Source organism: Passer domesticus, chromosome 3 (genome assembly GCF_036417665.1).
Source record: "Passer domesticus isolate bPasDom1 chromosome 3, bPasDom1.hap1, whole genome shotgun sequence".
NCBI classification, from domain to species: Eukaryota; Metazoa; Chordata; class Aves; order Passeriformes; family Passeridae; genus Passer; species Passer domesticus.
The window spans coordinates 52,544,452-52,562,793 of NC_087476.1; the positions used below are offsets into that span (position 1 = coordinate 52,544,452).

The 18,342-nt window shown below is 40.1% G+C and overlaps 1 protein-coding gene across 2 annotated transcripts in view; it reads left to right on the forward strand.

Moving 5' to 3' along the window:
- The first annotated feature begins 14,902 nt into the window (after positions 1-14,902).
- The window catches only part of TPD52L1 (TPD52 like 1), a 50,031-nt gene continuing 46,591 nt past the window's right edge, over positions 14,903-18,342 (forward strand). Inside the window, exon 1 of one of the 2 annotated variants that reach the window (XM_064413068.1) lies at positions 14,903-15,063. In XM_064413068.1, coding sequence (XP_064269138.1) covers positions 15,045-15,063 — 19 coding nt within the window. In that variant the 5' untranslated portion in view covers positions 14,903-15,044. The remainder of the gene's footprint in view (positions 15,064-18,342) is intronic. The other variant, XM_064413070.1, reaches the window with a different exon arrangement.

Consider the following 18,342-nt stretch of genomic DNA (forward strand, 5'->3'; position numbering starts at 1 on the left):
ATACCTGGTCCTTTGGAAATTGTGACAACAGCTGTGCTGGATCAGACAAAATCTGGTAACACACAACTTGAGTAGTGTCAGGGCTTTTTAAGCACTCTTGAAGGCTCTGCAGGATTTGCTGGGGAAGAAGTGGTATTTTTTGTGGTTTTTGGCCTTACAGGTATTTTTAAATGAAGTTTCCCAATAACTATTAAACAGATGCAGATTTTCATTGATCATGATATTACACAGCAAGGGAGGTGCTAAGTTAGCACGCATTACCTGAATCAGTTTGGTTTTTTTTTTTTTTTTTTTTAATTTGGAATTACCACTTGGTTCCAATATGCACTGTATAGGAGGAGACAGTGAACTGTCAGCCCCTGCCCACTGCCTCCATGTTGTGAGTCTTGTGTGCCCCTGCTCTATATAACATTATGTAAAATTCTCCCTGTTCTCCATCACCCAACATCTCTTTTCCAAGCTGAAGAGCCTTAGCCTGTGAGCTGCTCACACAGCAGAAATGCTTCCAATACTTTGACTGTTCTTGTTGCTGTTCTCTGCTTGTTTCCAGTTGTACTTTTTTTTGAGATAGGTGATACACTACAGAACATAGATGAGATGCACACAAGGTCCTGAATAGCTGGGAAATTATGGACTCTCATAATGGCTTTCTCATTGTTCATGCATGATTGGCTTTTTTGACTGCTACTGAGTAAGGAAGTGAAAGTTCTTTGAAAGTCCCTCTCAAACACCAAGGTCTCATTCCTGAGTCCTAGTTAGTCTGTACTGAATTGAGATCTGGGTAGGTTGCTAGACAGAGTGAAGAGACTCTAGAATCTAGGAGATTGTTTCAATTTGTTCCTGATTAACTTTTTTCTTCCTTCTGGAAAATAAATTTAGTTCTGATGCACTTTTCTGTCTTCTTTTTTTTTTTTTTTTTAATTATTTATTACTCCATGTTTTCTCTAATATAGATTTTCTTTCACTTTATAAGCCTATATATAGATATGTCCTGTCTCCTCAATATAATAATCTGAGGAATAGCTCTAATTATAGCAGTTACTCTTTCTATTTTAGTCTACCATCTCCAGCAGTGAAGAGCCCTCCTGATTATTGCTTCCAAAAGAATTGCAAGAAACTATGCACCAGGCAGAAGCTAAATATTCTGGTAAGAGAACAGAATCTTCCCTCTAAATACCAAGAAGTAAGCTGCTGACATATGCCCAGCTGGGAAAGGGCTTGGGTCCTTCCCAGGCCTTTTTCACCACCCTGGTATTCTTCTCTATTCAACCAGTTTTCAAACCCCATTTGTTTAATGACTCAAAATGTTCCACTTTCACCCATCCACTGACTTCTTATGCACCTTGAGAACTAAAGGGCAGACTTTTTTCCACAAGGAAAATTCCTTGTTTGTCATTTTCTACCACACTAGTGTTTGTCATTTACTACCCACACTAGTAAGTTAACTCATCAGAAAAAAAATTCAGCCTGCTTATTGACATTGAGGATATATATGTATATCCAAGTTTTTTAATTGAGTGGTGTGTTTCACTTGGATGGTTATGTAAAACAGTAAAATAATCAAATAATGTATTTCTTATATGCAGATTATTTTCCCTCTAGCTTACATATATATATATATTATACAAACACATATTCATTATTACAAATTGCAGTATTAGTTATCATATTAAAATATATGTTGCTATGTGTATTTAATATATGTATGTGTATAATTTTAATCCTGTTAAGTATTACCAATTTTTAATCATGTTCGTCTGATTGCAGTAGGCTCATGCATTAATTCTCACACACGTTTAAGCAGCAGCACTGGCAACAATGCTGTATTGAACTTTATGTGCAACTGTGGTGTGGCAATGTATGCTGATAAATCCTTCCCACCACAGGTGACCTAAGATTAGGACATATCTGTTCATTAGCTAGGAATGCACATTTGCATGTCAGGGCGAGTCAGAAGTGCTAGGCTGAAACCAGGAGCCCATCCCAGCTAAACAGGTGGGTGCTAAAAGTGAGAATTGGAAAGAGGAGAGGTAACAGTTGAGGTTTTGCCACAGAACAGACAGAAACGTTCTTTCAATAGAATAGTGTGAATTGAACTTTTAATTACTATGTGCTCTTTTCAGCACAACAGATGGAAAACTGGAATTGAACAGCTGGAAGCATGAACTATTTTCCAGGAAAAACCTGCCTTGAAAAGTGCTTTGTGAGCATGTTGGAGTTGGAGAGGCAGATGTGTGATTTCACAATTTGATTCTAATTGTGCTCTAACAAGTTTGTGTATTCAAGTTCTTGGGTTGGAGCACTGGCTGAGGACAGGTGTTGTTTAATGTGATTCAATTAGACTTTTGTGAATCAGTTTAAAAATACAAAAGTAGCAGATAAATGCCATGCATAATAGTAATGAGATTATTATGCAAATGCCTTTTGCAAATACTCTAAAAATTGTATAAGGTTTTGGCATTTTTTGATCATAGCTTCTGACACCGGCATCTCACTCTGATCAGAAGCTAATCAGGAGATCAGAAATTAAGCAGGAGTGAAGATGATTGCAGAAACATGGCTGACACTTATAGCAGAGATGTCAGAAAGTGTAGCTAAATCCTTTTATCCAACTGCAGTAAGTCGCATGGCATCTTTCACAGGACTGGTAGTAATTGCCCAAGTGCATGGAATGGTGCCCACTCAACATCTCAGCTGGGTGTAACTCTTGCAGCTAAATGGCTTCCCAATATTTTCAAGGTGTCCTTGAGACAGGTGCCTTCTGCTGTTTCCCTCCTTAAGGGTTTGCATTCTGCATTTATCATAACTTTCAGTTTCCCTTTGCAAATCTATCTTGATGCACAATTTTCTCCTTCTTTCATACCCTCAGAAGGAGCCCACAGACCTTGTTAAGCATATAGCCCCCATAAGTATACAGCCCATCTCTGTGGGCCATAAAGGAGACTTGCACAGTATTCTTGCTGCAACTTCACAATCAACTTCATTTTCCTTAGGGAAGTTAGTATTCAAGAGGAGTTTGTAAACATACAGCATGTTGTTCATGTCCATCCTGAAGCAGAGCAAGCCGGTGGAGATCTTTCCTCTGTGCCCTAAAAAATGCTATGTGCATAATATTAGCAGAAGTAGCACCTGGGCAGTCTCCTGCCTGTAACTTCTCCAAAGTCAGTCACACTACAACAAAATGTCAACTTGCCTGTAAAATCTGCCTGCAGCCTCATTGGCACAAGTATTACAAGTGCCTTCTCTCACCCCAGTCTTTCACTGCACCCAAGTCCTAAGGAACAAGGACAGATCTCCACCCATATCTTTTCTAATTATTTTTCCTCTTCTGATGCTCAAATGCTGCTAAGCATTATAGTAGCTCACTGTCCTAAATATCAAATCAATCCTACCTAAATGCTTTGTGTTAAACAAAGCTAAGAGCCCCCTGAACAATCTTGTGCTTGCTCTTGCCAAATTCTGCCCATAGTGATGATATGCCAAGCACTATGAGTCAGTCACATCTCACTGCTGAGTCAACCTGCTCAGCTAATTTTATCCTGGACGCAAATATAAATGAGAGTGTTGCAAATGGTAAGGACATGATGGTGATTTGCCAAAGGAGGTGACTGTGGAGTAGACACACTGTCAGGGATGTGTATGGGGAGAAGGAGCACGCTGGAGATCTGTACATGCCTAGTTGTCCTCACCTAGAGGATGCAAATACCAAGTAGCTCAACGTCACAGAGGCCAGAGGAATCACTGTCAGATTGTGCTGATATTTAAGATACACTCACACATACAAGATATACACATCTAAAAACACTTTTCAGTGTTGAAGTTACAGTAAGTGAATGATAATGGCTAATCTTCAAATAGCCCTGGTATCAAATGATAAATGTATGTTTCCCATGAACAGCAAATGCACTTCAATCTTCTACTTAAACTCCTTTTCAAAAGATGACCTGGTTTTAAAGGGTTTTTAGCTTTGATTGTGTAAAACACTTGGCACCATCCAGTGGTAAAACAGTGGACTGCTCCTTCATAGCAGTCTCAGTAATAAAAAAGGGAGAAATTATGTAATTGTGTATTGAATTTTGTAAAGAAATTTCGAATATATTTTATCAAGGTTATTTGAAAAAGTTTATGAGGTTTTCTCAGGAAAAGTACTGGATTAAATGTTTTTGTTTCCAGCAAACCAAGTTGGATCTGTCATTGTTTCTTCTTGGATCTATCATGGCAATCAGTTTCAGTATTTTTCAGTCTAAATTACTGAAGTTGAGTCTATTTGCATATGATCAGCATAGAAATAATGTTCACTTTAGCAGAGAAGCTAGTATGAACTTTTTATTATTCTCCTTGGTGATGTCTTAAAACAATAGTTCTATAAAATGGAAGCAGAAGTAGTAACCTGCATTGTTATGAGACTTGCTTAACTTCTCCTTGCTGGCCATTGAATAGGCTTGAATGGGGCCAGCCAGTGGTAAAGGCAGTCTGCAAAAGTGGCAACTGTAGGCAGATGAAACGAGTAGATATCAAATACAGAATTTAAAAGAGCACAGTTAATTTGGTTCTAAAATAATAACAGCAACAAAGTCTTTTGTGAGGCCAAACCCAATTCTGAAATCTGAAGAGATTTTAAATTATGCTGTAATCATGCATCATTTCAATTAGTACCAGCTTTGGTACAGATAACACTTAATATATGCATAACTTGATCAAAGAAATAACAGACCAACCTGTGGGGTAAAATTATCTGTAATTATACTGGTTGATTGTTACATAAATGTTTTTAATTTTGCCAATGTGTGCTTATCAAATAAGGATTAAAAGACCTTCTTCTTCTTAAAAAAAAAAAATCAAACCAAACAACCAACCTAAGAACCCACAAACCAACCAAAAGCCCAAACCTGCTCCCATTAAAATAACCTTTTTTATTACTTAAAAATTTCTTTTAATAAGATGCAAACTCCAGTGAATGAGCTCACACAACTGAAGAGATAGAAAAGACAGGCAGAAGAGCTGATCTCTGAGAAGGAAAAGCAGGTCATTCATGCCAGGCAGCACACCAACCTGAATAACAGTGAAGAGAAAATCCTTGTCTTACAGTCAAAGGTATTTTTCCTGATATCACTGAATAACACAAAGCATTTATATGGATTGAATCCTCATGTTTATCGGAGGAGAAATATCTGATGCAGAAAATATTTCTCCATTTTGCTATGGATACAGAAGATGGAATTCAGCTTATCAGAAAAGGAAATTATTAATGTTAGTTTAAATTAATTTCTTTTAATCTACTCTTCAGACACATAAACTCAATATTTTAGTAAGAGGTGAAGACTTCATTCTCTACTGTTAGTTGAAATCAGTGTTAACTGAACATGGGACTCCCATCATGGGAAGAGCATTTGAAGACTGCAGCAGGCTCCTTGAAAATCAGGATGCCCAGCATCTTCCTGCATCCATAGCTTGTAACATTATGCTTTTTAATATATGTCTTGGACTTCCAAAAAAGGGGAGAGAAATTTGAAGGGCCTTTTGTGACATCTTGACCAAATTTTAGGATGTTACATGCAGGAAGAAGTTTTTCAAATTGTTCTTTTTTTTTTTTTAAGTACTGGGTGCACTCGATTGTATTAGCTTGTCCAGCTTCAAGAAATAATGTACTCAGAGAAATAGGACAGTGATTCCAGCGGTATGCAGAAGTGCACAAAACCCTCTTACTGTTTGTCCCAGTGTTAGGTCCTAGAATCCCAAGTACAAATGCAGAGAAATGTGTGGTAGTTAACAAAACGTTACTCCTTAATGATTAATCAGGACCAAAACACAGGAGTGCCATATCATAGAAGAAAAAAGACATTTATGAGGGAACAATAGGGAGAGAGACAAGGGAGATGCATTGAGTTTCATGAAATCTTCAATAATATTTTGGTGTAATTCCCTTGTAGAGGCCTTGTCACTACTCATAAGAAAGTGATAGCAGCACTCTGCTGTCATCCTCCCAAGCCCCACCTTTGGCAGGGAAGAGGAAGGCTTTCCGCAGGCTTTGTTATCAGTGGGGAAGATGATCTGGGAAACAGCAGTGCTGCTCTGCCAGCGGTGGTGTCTCAGCTCCACCCAAACGCCAGACGACTCCCAAGGAGGAGCCATGGATGCCCACGATGGTACAGCCCTGATTCCAAACTAAGGTACCTTGCCTCCAGCTCAGCTGCTTGGCTGGGGCTCAGTGCAGGACTGGCTCGAGTCCCTCTGAGCTGGAGCACAGGCCGGCTGCACTGAAAACTGCTATTCGTGTGAGCCTCGGGAAGCTTTTGTAGGCACAGTCTGAGTGTTTCATTTCACACCTTTGGGAGGAATCTGTTCTACAGATCACACATCCTTCAGCTTGATCCTCGTGTCATCTTGACACTCCCTGAATTTAGAATTTGCCAAACCAAAAGAGCATGCAGGGATGGTGCTTTATCACATGGATAAAGCCTTGGCTTAACAAGGGCTTTTAAAAAACCCTGCAAAGTATAAAGACATGTCAAAAAATAATATGCAGCCTTTGATTTAATTGTTTTAATAAATCAGGTAAAAAATGAGGAGCTATTCAGTATTTGCTCTGTTTCCCATCCCTCATTACTTAGCAAAAGATGAAGTCAGAATGTGTTGTAGATTTTCAATAAGCAAGCTACCTCTTATCACAGAATACTGGCATCCAAATTAGTGGTATGGTTCACAGATAAGCTGTCAGTTAACCAAAACCTGAATCTTCAGGTTGATGTTGTTCTACTTATATGTTTACCAAGCTAAAGCAAAGTGCAAAACAACAAACAGCTGTAGAGCAGCCACTTCCTAAAAAGAGGAGAGAGATTCTGAAATTGCAATGGCTGTACCTGATGTGGATGAAGAAATTTTTTAAAATAGTGATGGCACAGGAGTAGATAACATGCAATATCAAGTAATTTGTCTTATGGTAGTTGGGATTTTAAAGGCACAGGACTCAATTTTAAATGCATTCTAGTTTTGGGAATCAGTTATGTTCTTAAGGAGGTTGAAGTCACTCTTAACTGGGCATCCAATTCTCTGAATACACTTTGCTCATTGTGATAGATTGCTGGCAGTTCTCCTTATTCACTTTTCTTCTTTAAGAGAAAAGGAAATGAAACTTTATTCTCATGTTTTCTGATTCTACAATTGATCCTTAAGAGGCATTCTTTTACTGTGAACTCCTTTTAAAGAAATCTTAGGGTTTTTTTTTCCATTTTTGGAAGGATCCATCTCAAGGGCTTTTCATAAATTGGAATTTTTTTTAAAAACCTAACTTTTCAGTGAAATGTGATTCATATCTTTGCATCATGATGCTAAATGGATACCTATGTAAGGACATTACAATAGAGTTATCTGTTTCTTTCTGCTATTTTTAAAGGAGTTGTTAATTTTTCTCTTGGTGATATAGATAATAGTCAGGGATGTTGCCAGGTTGGTTCAGTCACATGGCTTGCATCACAAGGATGCACTTCCACTTCAGTCTAGAGATGTAGGATTTAAACCTCAGAAATGGGTATTGCATCCAGCAATGCATCAATAATTCCAGGTGCTACCCATTCCATCAGTATCAACAGCACTTCAAAGAAGAACCTCCTTTAAGAAGTTGAATTAAATGCTTTTCAGCAATAGCTTTTGTACCAGATTCCCAATGCACATATACAGAAATGAATGCTTTATAAACTAATAAAGAAATCTACTTCTGAGCTATGAAAAATAAATTCTGTCCTTGCTTTTGGAATGGCTTCTTATCTTTTGGGTATAAAGAAAACATTCTAAGAAGACAGAAGAAGCCACATCAGTTCTGCTAAGTGAAAACTAAATCACATCTATCATTATTATTTTACCTGTATCAAAGATTGATTTTAACCCATTAAAAATTTAATTGTCATAATATGGATTCACCAAGTCAACTTTCTTAATACAGCATCATTTTGCCAAACCTGGAATTTTATTGTACAGTTTATTGTACAGCAGGATTGGCACATCACTAGATCAATGGACAGAGACGTGGATCCAAAACTGAAGGACAGGGTTCCAAGAGAGTAGCCCAAGCCCAGCTGGAGGCCAATTACTTGGCGTGCACTGGTCTGCAAAAGGTAGAGTGGTGGTGCCAGCAAGCCAAGTGGGTTGATCCTTCCCTCTGCTTAGCACAGGTGATGTCATGCATGGAGTGCTGAGTCCAGTTGTGGGTAAACATGGACATATTGGAGCAAGTCCAGCAATGGATGATGAAGATGATTGAGAGACAGTTATTTGAGGAATGGCTGAGAAGGCTGGGATTGTTCAGCTTGAAGGCTCAGGAGGAATCTCATCACTGGGCATAAATATTTGATGCTTGCAGTACCACTGGGGCAGCCCCTGGGCTTTGTGTTGTGCTGGGGAGCACAGGCAATGCTGTCTGAAAAAAAATGGAAAACCTCAAGAAAATTTCACCAAAGGACATGTGCATGGGTACCATAAAGAGGAGCTCCAAAAAGATTCCTAAGCCAGACTATATGAACCAGAAGAATCAGGTGATAGGCCTCTGAATCAGCAATTGCACTCTAAGTTTCACAGAGGGTGACTGGGGGAAGGACCTCCCTCTCCCACAGCCGTGGGGGAACTTACAGTTGCCTGGGAGTCTATTCCAGGGTGCAGGATGGAGCAATGTGGGTTTTCTTTTCCTCAGGTTAATGGCTTTGTAGAAACTTTTCATCTGCGTGAATTAAATTGATTGCCTGGTCTTTAGTTTCTGACATATGTAGTAGCAATGTCCATGCCCTACTTCTCAAGGAGAGCTACTATGTTCTTGGGGAGGTGAGCAGTTTTGGAGTACAAAACCAGCATGTTTTTCACTCCATACACCACCAATGAAGTTGTTCAAGGTTAATAACTGATCTGAACAAAAGCCTAGACAAGCTGACTTACAAACCAGGATACTCAGAGCTTACATAAAGTGACAAGGATGCTCTTTGAAAGGAATGAGGTGATTCTGGCAGGGGTGGATGCACATTGTCAGGCAGACTTGCTGAACATGCAACAATTCTACAAACACAACATGACATTTAGTACATCTTAACAGGGACTCAACCTACAGACATTTAGCCCACACCTGGCTGCACAAGGCAGGATTCAGTTTTAAGAAAAGCACTTCAGATATTGCAAGGCGTCTCACCTGGTCTGGAGCTGCTGCTGCTCCAGAGAGTTTAGGGGTCACATTGGGGTTGGGCTGCACATCTCCGCTCTATTGAGGCATCCCAGACTCTCCAGGAACTCCCAAAAGGCATTGAACGTTTGTCTGTAGGTAACTGAGTGCCTTCTATACTGAATATTTCAAGTGCTTAAATATCCACTAGTATTTTAGAAGTCCTAGGGTATCCTGCCTGTCCCAATATGACATTTCAAAGAACTCCCACAGATCTTGTGTGATACATGCCAGCTCATGTGGGTATCTCAGGTCTTTTGGACATCTATAATGGTTCTATGTATATAAGTTTAGACATTTAATTGCCTTCCTTCATTCAGGCAGCTAAGTTTAGTCGTGTGCCATCTGGTGTTGAAAGAGCCACGAGGGAATCAGCTCTGAGCTCTCACCATTGCAATTCATCTGAATCACTCTAAAGCTGTGTGTCAAGGTGGCATGAACCCACGCCTAGAATGCTGGGTTTCTTTTGTATTTTAACATGAGAGATGAGCCTTTACATCAACAAATAGAGTATTTAATCTCACAGGTTACAGGAATGAATGCTGGATTTTTTATGGCAGTGTATATATCTTTTAGAATGTCCTGAAAGCCTGATGACAACACATGCTCGCACTGTGGTATCCACAAGCCCCAGGATATGTGTCAGCAGTTTGTAATCACTTCATGTATAAATTCTAGTCTGAACCAACCTTCATTTTCACTCTCTCTCTCTCTGTTTTATTGGTGAAGAGTTTGATGTGCCTTCCCACTTGCTCATCCTCCATTTTTCACCTCACAGTATCCATTTCCATCTCAGCAAACTGGAAAAACATTTGAGAAAGAGGAGAAAAGACTCAATTTATAGGACAGCAAAGGGGGAAAAAAATATCTGTTGAGCAAAGGGGGAAAAAATATTTAATTTCTCAAAAATATTCTAAATTACCTCTGTGAACTGTAAAAACACAGAGTAATACTGTCACTGGTAGTCCTATTGCATATTTATCAAAGGCAACTGCAATGAGTGATCAGAGCTTTATTATTTTAATAGAGATGTTGGCATCAGAAAAGGATCTTGATTCAGATTCTTTGACATTAGGAGCATAGTGATCAATGCTGGATCACTCATGCGAAGTTCAGTTCCACTAATCCCAGTTATGAGAAGTCAGGATGTTTGAAGGAAAACAGAGCTATCTAAGAATCAAGCAGATATTTTTAATTCATATCAGTAATAATGAAATAATTTCCTGCTCATGATTCTATCAGAGAGCATGTTTCATACGAAGTTAAACACACTCAAAAATACCACACAAGGTTTGCGTGTTCATTCTTACATTCTGTTAGTTACAGCTGGAGAAAAAAAAAAAATTCATGGTAGAAAAAGAAAAAATGAAATTACTTTATCATCAGACCATTAAGATGATTGGGAAATTAGTTTCAGAACCATTAAGACAATCATGAAAATCTGTTGATAAAAATGTAAATTTAAAATTTCAAGTTCAGATTAAATCACTAAAGAGCACTGTGTTCAGCTTTTTTTTTTTTTTTTTTTTTGGTAGAATTGTTTTCTGCTGCAGGCCCGGAATGATGACATCCAGTTACGGGGAGTATGACATACATGATGGTAAAATAAATACATACTTAGATTGTATTCCAAATTATTCTGCATGTCCTAGTATATGCATCCTTGCAGCCTGACCAATAGTCACCGAAACCAATAGACAAAATTCTATCTTGCTGAACTGTCATCTCTTCATATAATCTTATGGATCAGATAACATGTGTAAAGGAAAATATTGTCCTATGGTAGACAATTAATGTAATGCTTCTTATTTCCATTATGTCTTCAGACTCAGCCCTGGCCTCTGCTACACATTATTTTTTTACCAAGGTTTACCAAAGAAGGTAAAGGAGAGAGATTTTGGAAGAGATTCCAGGAGTGGTTTCATCTTGATATAAGAAAGACATTTTTTACAATGAGAGTAATTAATCACTGGAACAATCTCTTGAGGAATGTGGTCAAGTCCCCACCAGAGTTCACCTTCATGAGCTTATGGGATGCTTTAGACATATTTCCTCTCACTCTAGCACCAGTGGAAAATGGAGTTAAAAGTTTTAGTTGCTGTGAACAGGTAAGGTCTAGTGTGTGTGATATTGTTCTCTAATAATGTATTTGTATCATTTATCTCAGTGTTATTTTTTATAGTGTTGCTAGTGTCTTTCTAATATTGTTCTAGTACCTTTTCACCCATGGAGCTAGAACCCCACTGTATGAAACTGCAGGCTAAACTACAATCCCTGTCTGTAAAACACACAATGCAAGTAACATCTCACTGTTGTACAGTGTAGTAACACTTCATTTCACACTTCTAAATTGAAACATCGCCCTAGGCATTAAGCATACAAAGAATAAGAGATGAAAATCAAAAGAACTTGCTAAAGAAAAACTCTGAAAGAAGATTGAGTATATTCTATTTTAACTTTTAGTATTTCTATCAAATATCAGAACCCACAATATTCTGGGAACTGAACATTTGGCATAGCGCATTTAGCAAAGAACTCAATGACATCCGAATGGAAGGAAATTAATTGTAATACCATGTGTGAACACGTGGTTTTTGAACCTTGTACAAGAAGGCACAGAGCATATCCTTGGCTTTTCCATCCATGGCATATTCCTACACAGATTTAACCTGCTGCTGGAGATCTAGCTTTGATTCACAACTGGAATGCTGTGCTTTGCTGCAGCCTGCCATCTTTTCTCCAAAGTGCATGTATGCACAGGACATAGTCTATCCTGCTAAAAAATCATTGGCCTTTAGGACCAACAAATTCCACTGGTATTTCACAGTCTTTAGATGGTTTGCAAGTCTGTGAATTATTCAGTAATTTTTCCCCATTATTTTCCATGGAAAATCAGTAAGAGTTTAGGATACTCATTATCATGCAGAATCCTGCCTTAATCCCCATAAGCAAAATGCATGTAGTTACTCCCTCCAAGAAGAGAGACATCCACTGAAGGCTGGCACGAGACTGGATGTTGTCACTTTTGTGTTAGAGGACAAGAACCAGTCACTGCAATGACATAAACGTGATACATTTATTTGAAGCCTATTGCTGTTTTATTGTGAAAATGGTGTAATCTGAAATGTGTGATAATACATAATTGTTTCAAAAATAAAATAATCTGGCTTTTGTTTTATTCTGTCTGACCTCTTAAAAACCAAACAAAACCCAACTGTTTTTAATTTCAGCATGATGGGAGAGACAATGACCTTTCTCAAGCAACAACTAAGCTCCTACAACTTGATTGAGCCCTTTCAAGACAGAAAACAAAGTCTGAATTATGCCAGTCTGTTCAGACATAGAAGTGAAACAAAATCTCTTGCAAGGCAAATTTGATGAGGAATCTCACTAAATCAGTGATATATGTGGTACAATATGAAAATGCATCATGTACTGTAAGTAGAAAATTAATCAGCTATTTTACAATTCAATTCCATAATTTCAATGGAATAGTAATTTTCTCATAGAATCCACCTTTAAAATGCTGATTTCCTAGCTACAGGAGGATATTGTTAATGAATAGTTTCTTTTTCCTGTCAAACATGCCACAAGACGAACATATTACTGTGGAACACAAGACTTACAGGTTTGTTTTCCTATTTATAGCTCTCTTAAATGCAGAACTAGTTTTCTTGTTCACCATAACTTGTTAGGTAAAACACTGGTTGGATTTTCTTTACAGCAGAGGGCATTCCTGGTGTAGAAAAAGAAGTAATGTATCTAAAGGATAAATCAAACTGAGCATATAAGCATCTGGTAGAATTTCCTGTTGTTCAGTAATTTGAATAGCATATGCTGCTGTAAGATTTGTAATTAGGTTTGTACATAAACAGTATTGTTAATATTGTTGTAGCCCTTTAACTGGATTGGGTTTTCATCATGCTTCATAGGAACTGCTTAGGCTGCTTTAGAAAGCCCTGCCTATATTTGCAGAAAAGTACATTTTCTGATTATGCTGATAATTTCACATGTTGAGAGAAATTTCTCAGGGATTTCATGCACTTGTGGCTGGACTTGGCTTTGTGTTTTTTTAATGTAATAGTTGCTAGCATTTCTGAGCTAAATCTTGTCACGGTAAGATGTCTCTGCATTTGAAATTACATGAGTGCAGGAATTCATTCTTCTGACAGCCTCTGTTCTGCTTTTGTCAGTGGTAAATTCCAGCTCAAGGAGATGTCAAATCACAATGAAGAGAGGTTTGCCTAGGAAAAAATAATGATAATTCACACCTTACGGATATTAAAATTCAAACCCACAAATGTGTGTGTATTAAAGGAAAATCTCATTAGATATGTACAAATTAAAGCTGTTTTGGCCTTAGCTTTCTATTTTTTTTAAAGGTGAGAAATAAGTCATTTTGATGCTGTGCTAGGGAATTTAAGGAAAAAAGGACCTCTTATTTTCTAGGCATAAATGGTCGTTTCTCTTTGACCGAACCACATAATCATTTTCTTTCAGATAATTTTCTTCAAAGTATGACCCATTTGTATAATTTCAAAAACAAATGCCCAATACTTCTTTCATCTGCCCTTACTGTCTAGCTTTGTAATTTTTAGTAGTACAGGCTTTGAGAAGCTATGCGTCCTCAATGTACCCTGGATGCATTCAGTAGTATCATACACTCAAATTAGATACAGTGTCTGACTGATAAATATGTGGATAATCAGCCATGGAGAAGGCAGCCTTGCTAAAACAATATTCCGGACCCTTCCAGGAGTGAAGTTAATGTGGATTGGTAACAAAGTGTGGAAGTTATGTTGGCACGAACAAACCCAGAGTAAATCAGTGCTGCAGTGTGAACTGTGTGTGGTAATGCCACACAGTAATAGCAGGATACTGACCTATGTGCTGGGAAAAAATACAGTTTTAACTTAAGCTTCTAAGTGTACATTATGGTTGTGTTCCAGGGTGCCAGGATGAGTGAAGAGATGAGAATCTTGACTCCATGTTTCAGAAGGTTGATTTATTATATTATGCTATATATTATATTAAAATTATATACTAAAACTATACTAAAAGAATAGAGAGAAAAGGATCCATCAGAAGGCTAGAAAGGACAGGAGAGGAGTGATAAGAAAAGCTGGTGACTCTCAGAGAGTCCGAGCCAGCTGACTGTGACTGGCCATAGTTAGAAATATCCAACATGCCCCAATGCACCTGTTGCATTCCACGGCAGCTGATAGTTATTGTTTGCATTTCTTTCCTGAGGCTCCTCAGCTTCTCAGGAGAAAAATCCTGCCAAAATGATTTTTCAGAAAATATCATGGCTATAATACATGATAGCGTGGGCTCTGTCATTATTTTGATGTGTTCCCATGCTTCTACCATAGGAGGTAGAAGCAGAACTTGACACGCACAGGTACTCAGATAAGCCATGAACTCGTTCACCTAGACCGCTCCACTATGCCCTGACACACCAGCTACGCCTCCGCTCCGGCGGGGAGCCCGTGCCGCCGGTGCCTTGCGGCTCCTGGCTTCCCCCGGGGGGCAGTGCCGAGTGCCTCCCTCAGCGGGGCACAGCCGGAGGTGTGCTGCGGTGGACACGGCGAGGAACAGCGGGGGCGCCGAGGGGCCGGCCCGGACGGGGCCTTGTGCGGGGCGAGGGGGCCGCGGGCACGCGGCTGGGCCGGAGCGGCGCCGCCCGGGCCTGGCCGCGAGGGGGCGCGGCGGGGCGGCGGCGCGGGGGCGGTGGCGGGGGGCGGTGGCGGCGCGGCCCCGGCTGTCAGCGCCGCCCGAGCCGGGCTGCGAGCGGGCTCCGCTCCGCTCCGCGCCGCCCCGCACGCACGGCTGAGCTCGCGCTGCCATGGAGCCGCAGGCACGCGGTGAGTCTCGTCGGGACAGAGTCCTCCGGGGCGGCGCGGGCGTCCCGTCCCTGCCTCCCGGAGCTGCGCTCATCCCTCGGGGAGGGCCGTGCCGGCGCGGGGACAGCGCGAACCGGGGCGGGGAGAGCCCGAGGGGAGCGCGGGCGGCGGCTGGGGCCGGTGAGGGGAGCGCGGTGAGCGGTGGCCGTGAGCGCTGCCCGGTGCCCACCGCCTGCGGCAGCCCCAGGCTCGGCCGAGGAGCGCGGCACGGCCCGCGCCCCGTCCTGCACCCCGAGCCGGCAGCCCCTTGGCTTTCCTTGTGGCTGGCATGTTTCGCGGTCAGGTAGCTGGCTGATAGCTGTGTTGAGTTAGTGCCGTCGAGGTTTGTTGGTTGGGTGAGGTGTCTGTGTGTCCTGCCCCGCTGTGTGTCCCCCTGCCCCGGTCGGGCTGCAGCCGCTGCCTCCCGGGGACGAACGGGACGGTGCGGCCGGAGCCGGCATCGCCACCCTGTCCTGAGGCAGCCGGAGTGCGGGAGCGGCCTCCAGCATCTGAGACCCTGGGAGTCGGCTTCCAGCAGAGCTCTGGATCCACCGAGAGCCGCTTAAAATTCGATCCGCTGAAATATTTCTGCAGCTCTGCAAACGCGGCATTCATTCACTTAAAGTGAGCATTTTCTATTGCAACAGTTACGACTTACTTAGCTGTTCATCTCTCTCTCTGGAGAAAGTTAATTGGTGTCCGAACAAGAAAAGAAACTTTTCGTGCGAGTTACAAATGATGTTTGTGTCAGCCAAAGAGATTTAGCGCAGACAGGTCTTGCTCACCTTTATAATCTTGCTTCTGTTTTCTAAAGAACCTCATGGCTTTGTCACACAGGACTAAGCTGGTGGTACAAATATTTCTGCAAAATCAGAATGTTTAGGAAACGGTTTATGTCATCTGTAAAACATGGAGATGAAATAAGCATATGCTCATTGAAACTGACAGAAAAAAATAGGCTTCTTAATTCCTTAATTCCTAGTCAGGCAGTTAAAATCTGCCTTGAACAAATACACTTAAAAGAGGCAATGTTGGCTGCAAATGTGTTTGTATGTAAAGGAATACAGTGGAAAATTTGAGTTCATGATGCTTGTGAATGAGAGCCTTTCTGGCAAGTGTTGTCCGTGTGCTGTCCCAATGGACGCATGGCTGAAGCTGCCTGCTGAAATAAATAGATCTCGGGATTTTTAGAAGTCAGTATTAAGACTACAGCATAAGACTGTTATTTAAGTAATTTTCTGAATACATCTGTATAGCTACTATGATGGGGGCTCCTGTTCATTAAACAGGACCTCCATATGATACAGAATTTGGATAATTTCTTGTTTTGTAGAGCTGATGGAAAACAGTATCAGTTTCTGGATAATGGTGTATGTACGTGTGAATCTTTTGCCTTTTCTGACTAGTAAGATAAGTAAACACACATGTTCTCAGTGTGTTAAAAATTTAGGTCAATAAATGTGTTTTGCTAATGTATATTTGGGTCAGCAGCTCTGTTACTTCCCCAGGTCTTGAATGAATTCTTCTTCTGGATGACTATTGGCTAGTGAGAGAATGTAAAATTTTACCTGTCTTGAGTCACTTTTTCCTTTGGTTTTTCACCCCTGTGTGGTTTTTTTTTTTCTGTAATCTCTCAGAACAATCTCCCATTAAGAAAAAAAGAAAGAAAAAAAAAGAGTATTGCTTTGATAAACTAGCAGTACAATCCCAGATTTTTTGTGGTCGGTATTTGCATGCCAGAAAACCTTTGTTTTTACCCTCCCTTTCCTTCTAGACTTAATTTAGTGCATGCTACTGCAGTTATGGAGCCTTGCTGGCAAAAAGAATCCAACCTGTATGTGTCCAATGCTGTCAAATTCAGTTGAGTACATCTAAGCCCTGGCCAGAAGTCTGAATTTTTCAATCCCAGTTACGCATTTTGCAGAGAACAGTTATAGCACTTTACTAACAAAACAGTAGTAATTTCCTTGAAAAACTGCTTTACTTCCAATATCTCCTTAAGCAGCAGGAGAAATGTGTATACATTTGAATGAGTTTATTAATTGCTTCTAAAGAACTTTCAGATGCCCAGAGAGAAATGAATCCTGAATGGTTTGTTCCAGTGTGCTCTGCTGGGGTATTGTATTCCAACTGAAAAGATAAAGCTATGCATTCAAAGACATAATTGTGTTGTCTGTGCCATTTTATATTGTCCTTAAGGCAGGCTATGCCTGAGTAGACAAATTTTATATTCAAGGAATGCATGCAAGTATAAAAAACAGATTTCTTCAGAGCAGAAAAATAATTTTTGTCAGCATTTTCACATAGCAGCATGAGTTAACTTAATGAGTCTTAATGCAACTGTGGACAAAAGAAAAGCATTATGTGTAAATGTATCAAGGTACTGGGCAGATCTTACAGCTACATTGCACGAGTTTCTGGGGGGTTCAAGGCACAAGGTAGTATCTGTCCACGCGCCAGGACTGTGAAAATGAACTGCTCTGATATTTACTTTATCGTAGTAGAGAGAGTTCATGGACTGAAACAGAATTACTTATACTTGAACATATTGAATGTGTCTGGCATCATTCATGTAGATGAACTAGATAAGACCAATCAGAGGGTAATAGTAATTAATGTTAAAATTATTTTGAAAAGAAATAGTCACATGTTCCATGTCAACAAATTAATATGTGTAATAATTAAAAAAATACTTTATCTGAACTTTAAGCCTCTGGGTGTTTTTCTCTTTGATTACTCTTTGTTCTTAATGGAAGAGCTGATCCGGGAGCACACCAGCTAGGCTTGTACTAGGTGCTAAAAATTTCGTAAGAGCATATTTGTTTTCTTTCCTATGGCTGCCAGTCATTTCTCAAGTGACAAGTTTGGAAATCTGAAGAACAGTGTTTCTCTTTGAAAGGGAGGAAGATCCAAACTGTGTATGTGCCTCTCACTATACTCATTCTACTCCAGATCCAGATTAACTGACTATCACATGTAGTCCTGCTTTCCAGTTTAAAACTGTGAATGTCCTGTAATAATGACAGTACCATGGATGTCTTACTCTGTCTCTCATCTGAGAATCCCCGTTTTTAACACTGGAGCTTTGCTCATTACATATTTCTCTCTTTTTGCAATAATTCTCCATTTCTTCATGCGTCCAGATATAGTTGTATCCTCTGTGTCTGTCACATCCTCTCTTGATTCTTACTCTGATAAAAGGCTTTGATGTGCAGCTTTCTGCTCCCTTTTTACATACACAGGTAGCTCAGCCAGCTGCTT